General features: G+C 41.4%; 2 protein-coding genes across 4 annotated transcripts in view; both read left to right on the forward strand.

Annotated features, from left to right (window-relative positions):
- Positions 1 to 17,388, forward strand: part of LOC113168664 — a 33,050-nt gene that overhangs the window by 4,908 nt on the left and 10,754 nt on the right. Inside the window, 6 exon segments of the mRNA XM_026369703.2 lie at positions 2,924 to 3,971; positions 11,636 to 12,711; positions 13,392 to 13,492; positions 13,610 to 13,807; positions 14,236 to 14,275; positions 15,277 to 15,933. Of these exon segments, the coding sequence (XP_026225488.2) occupies positions 2,924 to 3,971; positions 11,636 to 12,711; positions 13,392 to 13,492; positions 13,610 to 13,807; positions 14,236 to 14,275; positions 15,277 to 15,933 (3,120 nt within the window).
- LOC113168431 (zinc finger protein 768-like) lies at positions 11,625 to 13,999 on the forward strand. Of its 3 annotated transcripts, none has more exons than XM_026369446.1 (3): positions 11,625 to 12,486; positions 12,601 to 12,711; positions 13,392 to 13,999. In XM_026369446.1, the coding sequence occupies exons 1-3, from the start codon at positions 11,644 to 11,646 to the stop codon at positions 13,899 to 13,901; spliced, it is 1,464 nt and encodes a 487-aa protein (XP_026225231.1). In that variant the 5' UTR covers positions 11,625 to 11,643; the 3' UTR covers positions 13,902 to 13,999. The 3 variants fall into 3 exon arrangements, with proteins under 3 accessions (XP_026225231.1, XP_026225230.1, XP_026225232.1); XM_026369445.1 differs by having other exon boundaries at positions 11,625 to 12,447; positions 12,562 to 12,711; XM_026369447.1 differs by having other exon boundaries at positions 11,625 to 12,447; positions 12,562 to 12,696.

The raw sequence follows: 17,388 nt of genomic DNA on the forward strand, positions 1-17,388 counted from the left end.
ATATCTGAAATGTGCAAAACAAGCACATCACAGTTCATAAGCAAACACTGACAAGTGCTGCTTTGTTAACAGTTTGTATATTATCTGCTTTTCACTTCTTAAATGACAATGATTTAATAATACAGACACTGCCACCTGCTGGTAGTGTTACTTCCTGGGATCTCTTTTTGGCCCAGATGATCCTGAGATGTTTTGCTAAGACAATTGAAGAGAGAATTAGAATAATGTAGAAATGATAAGATAAAAACACGGAGAATCATCTCCATCTTAACCTCTATTTAAAAGTTGTTTTGTGATTGATATCTTTAATGTTTTACTGTCCAGCCACAGAGATTCCGACTTCAGACATATTAATAATTTTAAAGCTGTATTGTAGGCACAATTTCATTATCAAGCTCTGTGAGGCCACATCCTGTTGGTTGATGTTATTCCAAATTAGTTTCCAAATCAATCAAAATTCTTTCTCTGAGAAAAAAAAAATCTATCATCAATAAAACTGGTAATTTATTATTATTGTTCTGAAACTAAGGATGAAAGCACAACACAAAGGTCTGTGATCTAGTGTCTTGGTTCAGGAAGACGAGATGTATTGAGCAACTTCCAGACCTAAATAAATTCTGTAACCTAATATGTGAGAGTATAATTTGTGTAAAGCAGCCTCTTTGATTCTTAAGTTAAAATATCTGATAACTGGGATTGGAGGCCTGATGTCCAGTTCTCTGTGACTTGGCAATACGGCCTGTGTATGAGAGTGTATGAGAAACGCTTTTTGTGCAATATTATGAATGGATATATTTATAACCCTTCATTTGTGAACCTTTTATTTTTAGAAGGCCCATTTCATTTTGAAAATGCACTTGAAGTTGTTGATCGGATGCCAGGCGACTCAAGTCTGCCCTTTCCAGAATTTTTATGGATTTTATTAGCTTATGTCAAAAACTCCTTCTCTCTCTTTCTGTTTGTCACATTAGAAACAGAAAGGAACAAAGAGAACCAAATGTCACCGCTGTCAACAATGTGACAAAGCCTTCGCCTACCTGTCAAAGCTCAAGCTTCATCAGAGAGTTCACACTGGAGAGAAACCGCACAGCTGTGACCAATGTGGGCAAACGTTCACTCAGCCGAGTAGTCTAAAAATCCACCAGCGTTTACATTCTGGAGCTAAACCACACAGCTGCGACCAGTGTGGCAAATCCTTCAGTAGGAGAGGTGACCTAAACATTCATCAAGCAAATTCATACAGGAGCAAAACCGTACAACTGTGACCAATGTGGCAGAGTATTCACCACATCGAGCAGTCTGAGAGTCCATCACCATATTCACACTGGAGAGAGACCGTACAGCTGTGACCAGTGTGGCAAAAAGTTTAATGAGAGCAGTGACCTAAAAATCCATCAGCGTTCTCATACAGGAGTAAGACCGTACAAGTGTGACCAGTGTGGGGCAGCTTTCCCCACGGTCAGTTGTCTAAAACTCCACCAACGTGTTCATACCGGAGAGAAACCTTACTCATGTGATCAGTGTGAAAAAACATTCTCTCAACACAGCAACCTAAAACTCCACCAACGTACTCACACTGGGGAGAAACCTTATATATGTGATCAGTGCGGGAAAATGTTCTCCCACTCTAGTGGCCTAAAAAAACACCACCGTATCCACACTGGAGAGAAACCTTACTCGTGTGATCAATGTAGAAAAACGTTCACTCAATACAGCAACCTGAAAAAACACCAGCGTCTTCACACAGTACAAACTCCTGTTTCCATTGAAGACAAAGTTTAAGTAACAGCCCAGTAATGTTTTCTCACTGGGGACAAAATGTGAAGTCATGATTATTGCTGCTGGTATTTGCAGTAGTTTCAAACACTGAACGCTGACCAGACCCGCTGTTTCCTTCTGTCTGCATGTTTTAATGCTAAATGTCTCCTGACAATTGACACTTTTTATAACTGGCTTCTGAAATAAATGATATTGAAATGTTTTTCAATATTTTTTTATTACCCTGAGAAATTCTGTAAATAACTCGATTATGTTTGGGATTTCCTGAATTTGACACTGTAAACTCTGAAATGTTACATAAATAAATACTAAACCACATTTTGCTCTTCATAAACTATGGCCATGCTGCAACTCGACCCAATCAGGACAAAAGATCTAACAGAAGGCACAAGTCGACATCTGTCAAGAAGGTTGAAAAAAATAACGCAGCAGTATGAAAATGACACTATGAGCAGCAAATATCCATGAGCAGACGTTTTGAGAGCACACAGCAGCAGCTGAGTGCAAGGAGAGCAGAAGCGAGTAACAGTAAATCTGAGAACACTAATACAGCTTTGAACAGAGGCAGAGCAAATCTGAACATGAGCAGGAACATTATGAGTCTGGGGGAGGGGGTTTGTGAGAAATCATAAAATCTAAATCTGATCATTAATTGATGTTCTTTAACTGAAAACGTTTGTTTTTGATTGGTAAACACCTTCATACACAACAATGTGCACAAGAGTCCAAGTTTCGTGGACTAATGTCTACATCAGATAAGCCGAGATACATGGAGGTGGAAGTGTGATGATCTGGGGATGTTTTCGCAATGGGAGAGTAGACAATCTGCATAGTAGAAAATGCATTTTAAATCAGCATGGATGGGAGAAGCTGGACCAAACAGCTTGGAGAACACTGCCCATCCATTGATAAAAGTTCAACATGCAAATTAGATTCGACCATTATTTTATGTTTTAATATGCTTAAAGATAAATTGTTCACTTTTTTGTGATCCATTCACAACCTTATGATTGAATAAAACAAACCAATGTGATTAAAAATACTTAAGTATGTAGGTACATTGGATCATTTTCTTGACGGCGTGGATGGTTTTAGTCAGCTTATGCCATTGTAAATTCTTAATCTCTTCTTTCTGTCATTTCAGAAACGGAAAGGAACAAAGACAACCGAACGTCAAAGTGGTCGGCAATGTGACAACACCTTCACTAAGACTCATCAGAAAGCTCGCACTGGAAAGAAACTACACAGCTGCAACCAATGTGGGAGAACATTCACTCACCCAAGTAATCTAAAAATCCATCAACTTATACATTCAGGACTGAAACCACACAGCTGCGACCAGTGTGGCAGAACGTTCACTGAGAGAGGTAACTTGAAAATCCATCAACGGATTCATACAGGAGAGAAACCTTACAGGTGTGACCTATGTGGGAAAGCCTTCTGTAGGACTGGGGACCTAAAAATCCATCAAAGAATTCACACAGGAGAAAGACCATACACCTGTGAACAGTGTGGGAAAGGTTTTACCATATCAAGTCATCTGAAAGTCCATGAGCGTACACATACTGGAGAGAGACCTTACCGATGTGACCAATGTTCCAAAATGTTCACAAAGAGCAGTGACCTAAAAATGCATAAACTAATTCATACTGGAGCAAAACCGTACATCTGTGGCCAGTGTGGGAAAGCTTTCAACAAACGCGGTACTCTAAACATCCATCAGCGATTTCATTCAGGAGTAAGACCGTACAGCTGCGAACAGTGCGGGAAAGCTTTCACCACATCCACTCATTTAAAAGTGCATCTTCGTATACACAGTGGAGAGAAACCGTACAGCTGTGCCCAGTGTGAGAAAACATTCTCTAGACAAGACGACCTAAGAAGCCATCAACAAATTCACTCACGAGAAAAACCTTATTGCTGCGATTGGTGTGGCAAAACGTTTTCCAGCGAAAGATACGTTAAAGTCCACCAGCGTATTCACACTGGAGAGAAACCATACAGCTGCGAGCAGTGTAAGGCAGCGTTCACCACATCAGGCGCTCTGAGTATTCACAAGCATGTTCACACTGGAGAGAAACCCTACAGGTGTGATCAGTGTCAAAAGAATTTCTCTCAAAGCGGTCACTTAAAAAAGCACCAGCGTTCTTGTGGGGCAGCTTTCACCACACCAGGTTCTCTGAAGCTCCACTAACACCTTCCCACTGTAAAGACGGTATAAATATGTAATACTGTTCACGTCCAGTAGTTTAAAACCCACCAACGCATTACACTGAATGTTTTAGAGCTCTGAACAGGCTCACACCAGCTTTCTCCTGCCTTTAGCTTTTAAACTAAATCAGTTCTGAATGAGATACTAATTACTGTTAGAAACTGAGTAAATTAATGTGTTTCTTATGTATTGTGGTGTAATTTTTAGAATATAAACATAGATATTTAATTAGGTTCCCATAAAAACATGACTCTCAACTCGGTTCCTGTTGTTGTTTCATATCGCTGGTGACACCATGAAACAAACATCTGTAAAAGAAATCAGTTTTTTTTATCACCGAACTTTAATGTGTCTACTTTAAAGTTAAATGTTTTTAAAAACCTAAGTTATTCACAGCTTTTAAGGTTGAGTTACAGTTCTCTCTATCATGATGATGATGACTCATATTTAAATGTCCCAACACCTCATCAGAGGACAGCAAAAGCAAATGACTCATCCTCGTAGTTCCAGCAGTTTCCGAGGCGGCTGTAATCGGACCACATATTAATTCTGTCCTATAAAACTACAATAATGAATATGCCCATCTGCAAGTTTTATTTAAATGGAAACATACGTTTATATGTTTAAACTTAAAAGCTGTTGGTCCATGTAGTTTTATTCTTAACATTGGGGCAAAATATTTTGCTTTGTTTCAATCAAATTAATTATTTTTCATGACTTTGCCTTCATTTAAAAAACTCGTCACTGTACAAAGGACAGGTCCTGTTGCTGTGATATGTATGAAAGTCATGAGAACCAGTATTTTGATACCAACTTCATACCAATATTCTGAAAACCTGATGTTACTTGTTTTCTATGATACCAAAAGCACTTTAGTAGCTTTTATTGAGTGTTACTTCTCTGACCCAAAGTGTAATGGACTATAGCTAACTTAGCTAATGCTAAGGACCACAAAGACCGAAAATCAAAATCTGAACAAAGAATTTAATGTAAGATTTTCAGTTGTTTATTTTTTTATTCCTTTAAAACATGTAGTTAACATGTTTAAAGCTTAAAATGTTGCTGTAAGTGAGAACATCCACAGAGGCGTCAGCGTTAGCTTGTTTAGGTTAAAGAGGTGACTGCTAATAACGCAAACTGAACGCTGATCATAACGTTACCATTTAGGTTCAACACTGTGGTTAAATTATACCTGATTACTGAGGTCTCCTGTCAGGCTTATTATAGAGCTATTTATTATTTGTATTATTGTTTTGCAATGATATCAACATTGGTATTGAGTATTATGAAGGAATTTCAGTGGAAGTGTTATCAACTACCACATTTCAGGTTTCGTAACATCCCTATTTATAATACCTAACTTCATCTTTGTCCTCCTCATTGAAAACTAATTGGTGTGTCCCTTCAGCATTGGCCTTTACCAGTTTGATTATGCTTCATGTAGAGTTTATATCGTCTTTTTAATTAAAATTCTTTGAAGTTGTAACTTGGAGTCTCTTTGCTTTCCATCACTTCAAGACATCAATGAGGACCAGGTTAAATGAAAATGAGAACTGGAACTAAAACCAGCTGACACATCAATATATCAGTGCTACCTTTGTTTTATTTACTGAGTAAATTATTCGAGTTAGGTTGTGGATCAGCTTCCAGATTGTGCGTCTACTTGCATCCAACCCCCCAGATAAAAGTGTTGTAGCCTCTTTGTTAACATTACAGATCAATACATTATTAATCTGAGCAGAATCATGTCTGGACATTGCGTGGAGTTGTCCGTTCACACATGAAGCAAAGTCCGGTGCTGTATACTTTTCTGACTCTGAGAAACATCTGTTTGATTTGTGCTTTTTTTTTTTTTTGATTCTGTGCCCCTCAACCTGGAAATAAACTATATCCCCACGTGAGAATGTACTCTGCACAGTGTCCAGACCTGATTCTACAGACATGGTCCATGTGCATATGCAATTTTAGTGGGGAAAGTCACTGATGACCCTATGTGGATGCTGATATTGTGTTGAATTAAAGGTATGGCTGGGAAGATGGTAACTTTTGTCTCGGAGAGGTGGACTTAAGGATGCCTTTCTCTCATACAGACAGACATGTCAGAGATGCATGCAGAGACGCTTAGTGAGAGAGTGCAGTCATCAGGAGGAAAGGGCAGGAAGAAATGTGTGTCGTCAGCATAACAATGACAGGAAAAGCCATGTGAGTGGATGATAAAGCTTAGGGATGCAGTAGAGATGGAAACGAGAAGAGGAACAAGAGCTGAGCCCTGCGGCACGCCAAGATACCTTGAAGGTTCAACCAGACAAGTAAGTAAGACTTAAGCCAGGTGAAATAGGTGTTATTGTGTAATGGCTGGGATTAGTGTGGGTGCAGTTGTTTGAAGTAGAGTGGTTAGTAATTAAAATAGCTCCCTCATGATGAATGGACATTTAGCTAGTTGTTTTAAAATGATATTTAGAAAATCTAACAGAAACCTTTCTATCTGGTGTCATTGTTAATTTGGACAGCTTCGATATTCAGTTTTCTGAAGAAATACTCCCTGTGAAATATACAGTGTGGTCTTCATAAGGTGTAAAGAGAAGTCAATGGCTGATGGCAAAACGACACTCAAATATAAAATCACAAACACAATAAATAAGTAAAAATACATAAAAACAGACCAAAACAATCACCTAGAAAGAGAAAAGGTAATGTGATAAATATGTGACTCTGTCTCATTTTCTCGGGCAGCTCATTTCTTTTTACTATATTTTAGACAGATTCTACTCTAGTTCAGTTTTTAACGTTTCATGTCAGTTTGACTCTGCTGCTGGGACGTGAACACAGAAAATGTTTGTTTTCTACTGTTTGTGTAACATGCCTCGTGGACAGGCTGTTGTTAATTTTTAATTCATATAAAACTGTGTATACAAGGTTAAAGTGTTTGTACCTCAGAGTAAACCCATGTCATCTCAGAGGCCAAAACTGGGACAGTAACTGTAAACTAGCAACCGTTACTACTCACATTACACGTGGTGAGAAATCAGTTTTCAAATCAAAACATGTTGTGGAAACTTTCTTCTCAGCTGCAAAGGCCAAAAAAATGAGATTTTTCAGGATTAATGTGCCAGAAGAAAATCTTTGTTTATATGTGTGGTCTATGGTCTATACTGCAATTACTTTACTGTAAGAAATACATTATTCTGACTTTATTCTCTACATGTGTGGATTTCATGAGAAACTGAAAAAAGAACCTGAGGCTAAGTTGTATTTTTTATTTTTTTTAATTAATTTATTTTATTTTATTTTTTATTTTTTTTTATTTAAGTCCTGATGAAAATTTAGAGTGGCCAATTGTAAAGAAAATGTGGGAGGAAACCAGAGTACCTGGAGTAAACCCACGACACCTCAGCAGTCGTCACCGAGGTCCCGGTGTCGACCGCTGAGGTGCCCCTAAGAGCTCACGTCCTGCCCCGGATCCCCATCAGGGGACCCGGGGCAGGATGTGAACTCTATGTTACACTCATCTTGAAGGAAAGAAAAACAAACACAGTTTTGTTTCCTTCAAGATGAGTGTAACGTTTCGCCTAAACACCACCTCCGCTTCTCCGTCTGAAGGCAGACGAGAGGGCGTTGCCCACAGAGGAGAAGAACCTGGAGATGGGGCGTGGCTTTTTCGGCTGTGTCAGATGATGTTTCAGGGAGGAGGCAATGTGCTTTGCAATTTCTGGGTCTTGCAATTGCAGATGAGCCCACAGCATCTCTGCACAGCCGAACTTTTCCTTCAGCTCCCTGTAAATGGTCTTGTCGATCTTCCTAGAGGTGTCTTCGAAGATGTCAAAGTGGATGTCCTGAACCTCAGCCCATGTTCTCTCGAACAGATGCTCGGTGATGGCCTCGGCTTTCGTGTTCATCGGGTTTATTTTTATTTTCTTTAGTGTCCTGTATACAATCCTGTCTATGACGATCCCGACACAGGCTTTTTGCACTTTAGTTGGATCCATTATGGATTCAACAGGTGTCACCTCACTTACTGCAGCTGACTCTGCACCACTTTCCTCAACAGAGTCGACCTTTGGAATCAGTGCCGGTCGTCTGAGTCTGTGAACAAATTGCACAGACTCTGTGCCACATGTTTCACTAAATGCTACTACAGGTGTTGGTGGTTCTTCAGACAGGACCTCTGGACTCTCTTGCTGCCCAAACTCCTGACATATAGGAAACAATGTCTTGATCTTGTCTCCTGCTTGGTTCACATACTGTATGCACCTGTTTTTGGCTTTTGACATTGCACTTACTTTCTCCATCTCTATCGGGCTCTCGACCACTTGAACACTGAAGTGGGCAACGCCATCGTCAACAATCCTAAACTCCAGAGAACACTCAGATTCCACCAGTTCAGGGTCAGAGTCTGACCTGTTGAGCAAAGGAGGGGTTGTAATCCTAGTCGACTCTGTGCTAGTGGTGGTGGTTAACTCCTGAACTGTTTCACTAAATGGTACTACAGGTGTTGGTGGTTCTTCAGACAGGACCTCTGGACTCTCTTGCTGCCCAAACTCCTGAAATATAGGAAACAATGTCTTGATCTTGTCTCCTGCTTGGTTCACATACTGTATGCACTTGTTTTTGGCTTTTGACATTGCACTTCCTTTCTCCATCTCTATCGGGCTCTCGACCACTTGAGCACTGAAGTGGGCATCGTCAGCTTCTACAATCCTAAACTCCAGAGAGCACTCAGATCCCAGCAGTTCAGGATCAGAGTCTGACCTGTCAAGCCAAGGAGGTGCTGTAATCCTAGTCGACTCTGTGCTAGTGGTGGTGGTTAACTCCTGGACTGTCTCACTAAATGCTACTACAGGTGTTGGTGGTTCTTCAGACAGGACCTCTGGACTCTCTTGCTGCCCAAACTCCTGAAATATTGGAAACAATGTCTTGATCTTGTCTCCTGCTTGGTTCACATACTGTATGCACCTGTTTTTGGCTTTTGACATTGCACTTCCTTTCTCCATCTCTATCGGGCTCTCGACCACTTGAGCACTGAAGTGGGCATCGTCAGCTTCTACAATCCTAAACTCCAGAGAGCACTCAGATCCCAGCAGTTCAGGATCAGAGTCTGACCTGTCAAGCCAAGGAGGTGCTGTAATCCTAGTCGACTCTGTGCTAGTGGTGGTGGTTAACTCCTGGACTGTCTCACTAAATGCTACTACAGGTGTTGGTGGTTCTTCAGACAGGACCTCTGGACTCTCTTGCTGCCCAAACTCCTGAAATATTGGAAACAATGTCTTGATCTTGTCTCCTGCTTGGTTCACATACTGTATGCACTTGTTTTTGGCTTTTGACATTGCACTTCCTTTCTCCATCTCTATCGGGCTCTCGACCACTTGAGCACTGAAGTGGGCATCGTCAGCTTCTACAATCCTAAACTCCAGAGAGCACTCAGATCCCAGCAGTTCAGGATCAGAGTCTGACCTGTCAAGCCAAGGAGGTGCTGTAATCCTAGTCGACTCTGTGCTAGTGGTGGTGGTTAACTCCTGGACTGTCTCACTAAATGCTACTACAGTTGTTGGTGGTTCTTCAGACAGGACCTCTGGACTCTCTTGCTGCCCAAACTCCTGAAATATTGGAAACAATGTCTTGATCTTGTCTCCTGCTTGGTTCACATACTGTATGCACTTGTTTTTGGCTTTTGACATTGCACTTCCTTTCTCCATCTCTATCGGGCTCTCGACCACTTGAACACTGAAGTGGGCATCGTCAGCTTCTACAATCCTAAACTCCAGAGAACACTCAGATCCCAGCAGTTCAGGGTCAGAGTCTGACCTGTCAAGCCAAGGAGGTGTTGTAATCCTAGTCGACTCTGTGCTAGTGGTGGTGGTTAACTCCTGGACTGTCTCACTAAATGCTACTACAGGTGTTGGTGCTTCTTTAGGCAGGGTGTCTGTCTCCTCTTCCTCATCAGACTCTTCGGGCTCCTTCTCCGTGACCACAGATTTAACAAAGATATGCTTTGTACGCTGTGGTTTTGGACAAAACTGTTGCACCTTGACTCCAAATGCTTTGAGCATTTTGCAGGCATGTGCGACCATAGAGGCCAGTCTGCAGGGGGGAGTGACTCGACTCATTTCAGGCTCATCGTGGCCGTTGTGACTGGCGAGGGCAGAGTTGATGTTTTCTGTGATCTCCTTCACAATAAGCTTTGTCAGTTCTTCTGAGCTGCTACACTGCACCCTAACGTTCATAACTTCCGCAAAGGTCTGAGGGAGTGTTGTGTCCAGATTGGACACGACCTGTTCCTCAGACACTTCTGTCATGTTCTTCAGGTACGTTAGCAAAGCTTTTGAAACGCAGGTGATGAATTCCAAAAGCAGCCCTGCTAATCTAGCCTCTGTGTCTTCGTCCGGCAGTCCCAACTCTAACAATCTCCATTGTTCTGGTGTCACCTTTTCTATAAAGGATTTAACCAGGGGACGAATAGTTTCTAATGCCTCTGGTGTCACCCTGGATGAAGATGGTCGTGTTCTCTTCATGTTTGTTTTTTCTTGATCCACTTCTGTCTTGTGAAGTCTTGAGTGAATGTTCACGCACTGGTTTCTCACTTGAGTGTGTTTTTGTCTCAGCTGATGTGGGTCTATTTAAGTACTCTGGAGTGGCTTTGATCAAAGCCATTCTAGACGTGATGTCACACATCAAAGCCACAGCCCCAAACTGTAACTGTAACCTAGCAACCGTTATACTGCACGTCTTCTGTTTTCAAAGGAATCAGCTGTTTTCAAATCAAAACATGTTGTGGAAACTTTTCTTCTCAGCTTCAGAGGCTGAGAAAAAGTAGATGTTTCTGGATTAATGTGACAGAAAAAAACTATGTTATTAAAATAAACTGCCACAAAACTGTAAAAATATATTACAGTATATACATTATAGTATTTTCAGTAGTGATATTACCTGGATTAAATATACTCGGCTGCAGACATTGGTCCTAATAATAAAACCACTATTTACTGTAATTTACATCCCCATGTAACTCCATAGGAGACCAACTACTATCAAAGTTTTGTGCCCTAATCTCCAGCTTGTTGGCTTCTTTGCAGAGTCCTGCTTGACTATAGATATGTAGGTGCATCTCAGGGTAAAACATAGAACTTTTTGAAAAATAATATTTTAAAAGTTCTATGATAATGACTTTACCCCACTGATTGAATGTTTCTGTACATCATCACACTGCACAGACTGAGTTCACACTTATGAGCTTTGTCATGGTTCATTCCTCCACTGCTCTCTTCCCGCTCAGCCCGCTGCTGAACATGAACCAAAATATTTTAGTTTATTAAATATATTTGGGATTTATTGATTTATTTATGATCTAAGGTTTGTATTAAATATATGATAATATATTTAATACAAACCTTAGATCATAAATTAATGAAGTTATTGTGAAGTACTTTCAACTGTTAATTCTCTAAACTTTAGTACAATATTTTCTAGACGTTCATATCTTCTCAAATATGTATAATTCAGTTGATTTTCATCAATAAGTAGTTTTTATTATATTCTACTTGTTCTATATTATCTTTATATTTCACTGATCACTTCCGCGTTCTAAATGGAAACAGTAACGAAGGGGCGGGAGATACCGCGAGATCTTGACTGTGATCGCGAGATCAGCAGGCAAAATGGCGGCGAACCATAATAAAAGCGGGGATTTCATGAACCAGGACCAGAACAGGACCGAACCGAAGGAGAACCGGGACCACTTCAGCAGCGAATCAAAGCAGGGACATCAGGGTTCCTGCAAGGTTGAAATTAAGGAGGAGAACCAGGACCCGGATTTCAACGACCAGGGTTACTACAAGATTCAAATAAAGGAGGACGAGAGCCCGGATTTCAGAGACCAGAGCCCGGATTTCAGAGACCAGAGCCCGGATTTTAAAGACCAGAGCCCGGATTTCAGAGACCAGAGCCCGGATTTCAGAGACCAGAGCCCGGATTTCAAAGACCAGAGCCCGGATTTCAGAGTCCAGAGCCCTGATTTCAGAGACCAGAGCCCGGATTTCAGAGACCAGAGCCCGGATTTCAGAGTCCAGAACCCGGATTTCAGAGTCCAGAGCCCGGATTTCAGAGACCAGAGCCCGGATTTCAGAGACCAGAGCCCGGATTTCAGAGACCAGAGCCCGGATTTTAAAGACCAGAGCCCGGATTTCAGAGACCAGAGCCCGGATTTTAAAGACCAGAGCCCGGATTTTAAAGACCAGAGCCCGGATTTCAGAGACCAGAGCCCGGATTTTAAAGACCAGAGCCCGGATTTCAGAGACCAGAGCCCGGATTTTAAAGACCAGAGCCCGGATTTCAGAGACCAGAGCCCGGATTTCAGAGACCAGAGCCCGGATTTCAAAGACCAGAGCCCGGATTTCAGAGACCAGAACCCTTTTAACAGCACAATAAAGGAGGAGAACGAGGCTCCGGATTTTGACGAACAGGTTTACTACTCAGTTGAAGTAAAGGAGGAGAACGAGGACCCGGATTTTGACGAACAGGTTTACTACTCAGTTGAAGTAAAGGAGGAGAACGAGGACCCGGATTTTAACGAACAGGTTTACTACTCAGTTGAAGTAAAGGAGGAGAACGAGGACCCGGATTTCAATGACCAGGATCGGTACAAGAGCGGAGTACTGGAGGAGAACCAGGAGAACCAGGACGTCGACCCGGCAGGTTCCCCTGATCCACAGGTCGGTACTGATGAGGTAACGATCAATACGGTCGACGAGTGTAGGATCAGTTCTAATGTAAAAATAAACGGTGTCAGTTTGCTCTGATGTGGTTTTCGGCACCAGTCCGGTTTTTCTGAACCCATTTATGTGTAATTAATTTAATCAGTTGATTCATTAATATTGATTAAAATAACATGTTGCTGTTCACATTGGGTTTTTTCATTGGTATAAAGCGGATTTTTGCATTGTTCCCCTTTAATTAACAACTTAAAACACCGAATACAACAAATTTAAATGTAACTAACCAGGTTAGTACAGAGATCGAGTGAATAACAGATATCCACAGTGATTTTAAACAAATAATCAGATATGTGGCCTGTCTGATTTAAATCTAGCACTTTGTTAAGAAACCTCTGCTCTGGACATGAGACACACCAACATCAGCAGTGTGATGTCCACTGTGAGCACCTTGGACAGGAGGTCCTGTCGTGAGGAGGTGGAAATACACAGTGAAGAAAGCTAACTAGGCTGTTTCTAGGCTTTAACCAGAGCTACAGGGTGTCACAGGCGCGGTTAAGATGAAGATGTCTGTTATGTGCATGTAGCTACACAGGGAAATAAATGTTGTACTTACAGTAGTTTATCAGATTATACAATTGCACATTATATCTAACTTCCCCCTCTCTTTCCTGTTTGTTTGTTTGTTGTTTTAGAGCAAGAATTCGAAAGGGGCCTTCTGCCCGATATGTAACAGACCCGTCGCTGCACCATCAAACCTGAAGGCTCATCTGAGGATTCACACTGGAGAGAAACCGTACAGCTGCGATCAGTGTGGAAAAACCTTCAGATGGAAGCACTCGCTGATTCCCCACCAACGTACTCACACTGGAGAAAAACCGTTTCTGTGTTGTCTGTGTGGAAAATCTTTCAGTCACGCCCACAGCCTGAAATTTCATCAGCGAGTTCACACAGGGGAGAAACCATACAGCTGTGACCAGTGTGGAAAGAGCTTCACTGAGAGGAGTAGCCTTCAAAGGCATCGACAAGGTCACACTGAAGGGAAACCGTTTACTGGCAACAGTGAGCTGGGGGTCGATGAACAAATACACACTGGCATGAACCCCTACTGGTGTGATGAATGTGGACAGGGTTTCTGGCTAAAGAGAAGCTTAGAACGACATCAGCTAATTCATGCTGAACAAAAATCATTAAGCTGTGACTGATGTGAACAATCAGATTTGAAAAATAATCCACTGTACTGAAGTCACTAGTGTGAAAAAGTGTTTCAGCTCTTAAGTAAAGTGAAAACGTATGATGGTGAGAACCTTTTTTATAAAAGTGGTTTTTAAAACAACACTGCAGAGACGTTGCACAACAACTTTCACATAAAAGAATGTGCCTTAGTCTTGTAGAAGTAGTGGTTCTGGAGAGCCTATACATTTGTATTTTATTCTTTAGGCAGAAGTGTGTGTTGCTTGTCTTTGATAAGTGACATACATTTTATTCTTTACTTTGCTTCACTCTTAACTGTAATTTATGTATTTATTTCTTTTCCAGTGTCCTCTCAGGCAGTGTAGCATGCAACATGGAGTACTGGGTGAAAGTTTTGTTTTGTTGTTTTAAGAGGAGCGTGCATGTTTTTATCCAGCTTTACCTAAGATGTAGTTCGCTCCTCTTGATTTGTGACCTGTATTTATTGTAATATGGTTCAGTAAGCATATACACTGCTCAAAAACATAAAGGGAACACATAATCATTCCAATTTAAGCCCACATCCATCTCACTTCTTCGTTATCAGCCTGTCCAGTAAAATGGAACAGACAACAGATGGAAATTAGAGGCAATCAACTAGACAAACCCTATAAAGGAAGGGTTCTGCAGGTGGTGGCCCTGGGCATCCTTCTGATGCATGACAATGCCAGGCCTCGTGTGGCAGAGTGTCAGCAGGCCGTGCATGATAAAGGCACTGATAATACTGACTGGCCAACCCATTCCGGAGACCTGAATCCAATCAAGCACCTTTGGAACATCATGTCTCGTTCATGTTTCGTTGTAGAGAGATCATGTAGAGACTCCACTATGTAATGAATAAAGATTTTCAACTGGAAGATTTCATTCATCTAGATCTAGGATGTGTTGTTTAAGTGTTTCCTTTGTTTTTTAAGCAGTGTATAACACCGGCTTCAGAATCCAACAGGAGAAAGAGGGAAAGGGGGAGAGAGAGAAGGAGACACCTAACAATTGTTCAACCAGCAACAATACACAAACAGAAAAAAATATAATAACATACATTCATTAAAAAGACAAAAACGTAATAATCCATACATATATCAGTCATAACAGAAGCAATAAATAAGGTTCTTTGACGTCTTGGTGCTTCTTCATAATTAATTAACAGATGTTAATGAAGGAAGAATCATCGTTTCTATTACAAGTCACGTTTCTTCAATAATCTTACTTCTACTAAGTAGTTTTTATCCATAACAATAGTATTTTTTATTTGTTTTTAATGGACTTTAGAGACAAAACACAGTTTATCAGCTTTAATTAAACAGTTTAAATCAGACACACGCTAACTGAGGGGGCGGGGCTTAACAGTTAACGCGAGACTTCCTGTACGCGAGAACAACACGGTACAACATGGCGGCGTCAACGGACCGGGACCACGGTCCAGACCCGAACCAGGACCAGAAAGAAAACCATGTTCATACTGACCAGGGTGACTACAAGACCGAAATAAAGGAAGAGAACCAGGACCAGAAAGAAAACCATGTTCATACTGACCAGGGTGACTACAAGACCGAAATAAAGGAAGAGAACCAGGACCAGAAAGAAAACCATGTTCATACTGACCAGGGTGACTACAAGACCGAAATAAAGGAGGAGAACCAGGACCAGAAAGAAAACCATGTTCATACTGACCAGGGTGACTACAAGACCGAAATAAAGGAGGAGAACCAGGACCAGAAAGAAAACCATGTTCATACTGACCAGGGTGACTACAAGACCGAAATAAAGGAAAGGAACCAGGACCAGAAAGAAAACCATGTTCATACTGACCAGGGTGACTACAAGACCGAAATAAAGGAGGAGAACCAGGACCCGGATTTCATCGACGAGGACTTCTTCAAGACCGAAATAAAAGAGGAGAACCAGGACCCGGAGCTCAGCGACCAGGATCACTTGAACAGTGAAGTCCAGGAAGAGAACCAGGAGGAGAACCCCGCTGGTTCCACCGAGCCACAGACCCCACAGGTCAGTGTAGATGAGTTCATAACGAGTCCGAGGGGTCCGGTTATCATCAGTTCTTTCTGGTTTTAGTCATAATCTGGACTGAACTGATCCAAATGGCCTCAGATTTGTTGCTGTTGTGTGTTTGGGGCTTTAATGTCCACTATAATGTATTGTTTGAACTTTAACCTTAGATTTACAGAAACGTTCAGGTAGTTTTTCACACATTGATTGAAATAAGGAAGAGCTGACTCAAACAACAGCTCCATTACTAATTTAACACACTGTAATGTCGCTGTTTAGTTTCTGACTATTTCGCTGAAGGAAAGTCACCTGAAGAAGCCATTAGCCACACTTTTCAGTTAACAGTACGTTTCTAACAGTAAAAACCTTAAACCTTCTCTCCAGCCGTCTCTTCTTATGTGACAGTGATCTGTTGTGCTCCAGGACCCAGAGCTCACAACAAATACTTGTTTTCCTTCGTTGAGTGTTTCAGTTTTCACTTTATCGTTGTCAATTTTAACAAGAATGTCAAGATAGATTTTACAACGTCCCCGAAATGTTGGAACTGTTGCAGAAGACTGCAGAGATCAGGGTTTGCGTTGATGATTCATCATCAGATGACGAAGACCTCATGTTTCCCGACAACATGCATGACTCGGATTACTGTGTGCCTTTATCAGAGAGGTATGGACTGTCTTTCACATGTGGGGTTTATTGGTATTTAATGTTTAATTTAATGTAAAATGTTCAATCTTTTTAGAGCTTTATCAGGCTTAGTTTTACGTTCTAATGATGACTTACAGTACCACACACTGTGTTGGCTTTCAGTGTGAGTTTATTTATAGTCCTTCACTTTTGTTTTTACATGTTCTATTTCATTACATTGCAGTTTTAAAAGGAGGCCAGTGAATGAACGTATTTGTTTTCGTTCACATTTGGGTTTACAGTGATGAGGGTGAGGATTACGAGTCACTTCTCCCCAGTGACCCAGGAGCTTCAACAACAGCAGCACCTCCCCCCAACACTAAACAGAAAAGAGGACACTCCCCTCAGGGAACCTCTGCTCCAGCTAGTAAAAAGCCTAAACAAAGGTTGTTGACATCTACAGCAAGAGAGGAGGAGGACAGGTGGCATGACAGAGAGGAGGAAGACATCAAACCAGACCCTCCCAGATTCATGCCGGCTAGGACCCCTGGCCCCACATTTGACACCACCAAAGCACAGTCCCCCATCAGCCTCTTTCAGCTTTTCTTTTCTGCTTCTGTGGTCAAAAAAATAATTAAAAACACAATGCCAACGCTGCTAAAAGAAAGCAAACTGGGTTGGTGTTCAAGTGGGAAGTACTCGCACTGAATGACTTCTACACGTTTTTAGCCATTGTTATTTTTACTGACCCTGTGACAATGCACCAAAGGTCAGATTATTTGAGGAAGATATGGCCGTACGGCTTCTCCTTCCCTAGCGAGAAGATGTCAC

The sequence above is a fragment of the Anabas testudineus genome, chromosome 18 (assembly GCF_900324465.2).
Source record: "Anabas testudineus chromosome 18, fAnaTes1.2, whole genome shotgun sequence".
Taxonomy (NCBI): domain Eukaryota; kingdom Metazoa; phylum Chordata; class Actinopteri; order Anabantiformes; family Anabantidae; genus Anabas; species Anabas testudineus.

Bases quoted from the DNA above. Each gene is read 5' to 3' on its own strand.
- LOC113168431 (XM_026369446.1), top strand. From the start codon at position 11,644: ATGGCGGCGAACCATAATAAAAGCGGGGATTTCATGAACCAGGACCAG. The intron at 12,487-12,600 runs CCGGATTTTGAC...GAGAACGAGGAC, and splicing joins TAAAGGAGGAGAACGAGGAC to CCGGATTTCAATGACCAGGA. The intron at 12,712-13,391 runs GTAACGATCAAT...TTGTTGTTTTAG, and splicing joins CACAGGTCGGTACTGATGAG to AGCAAGAATTCGAAAGGGGC.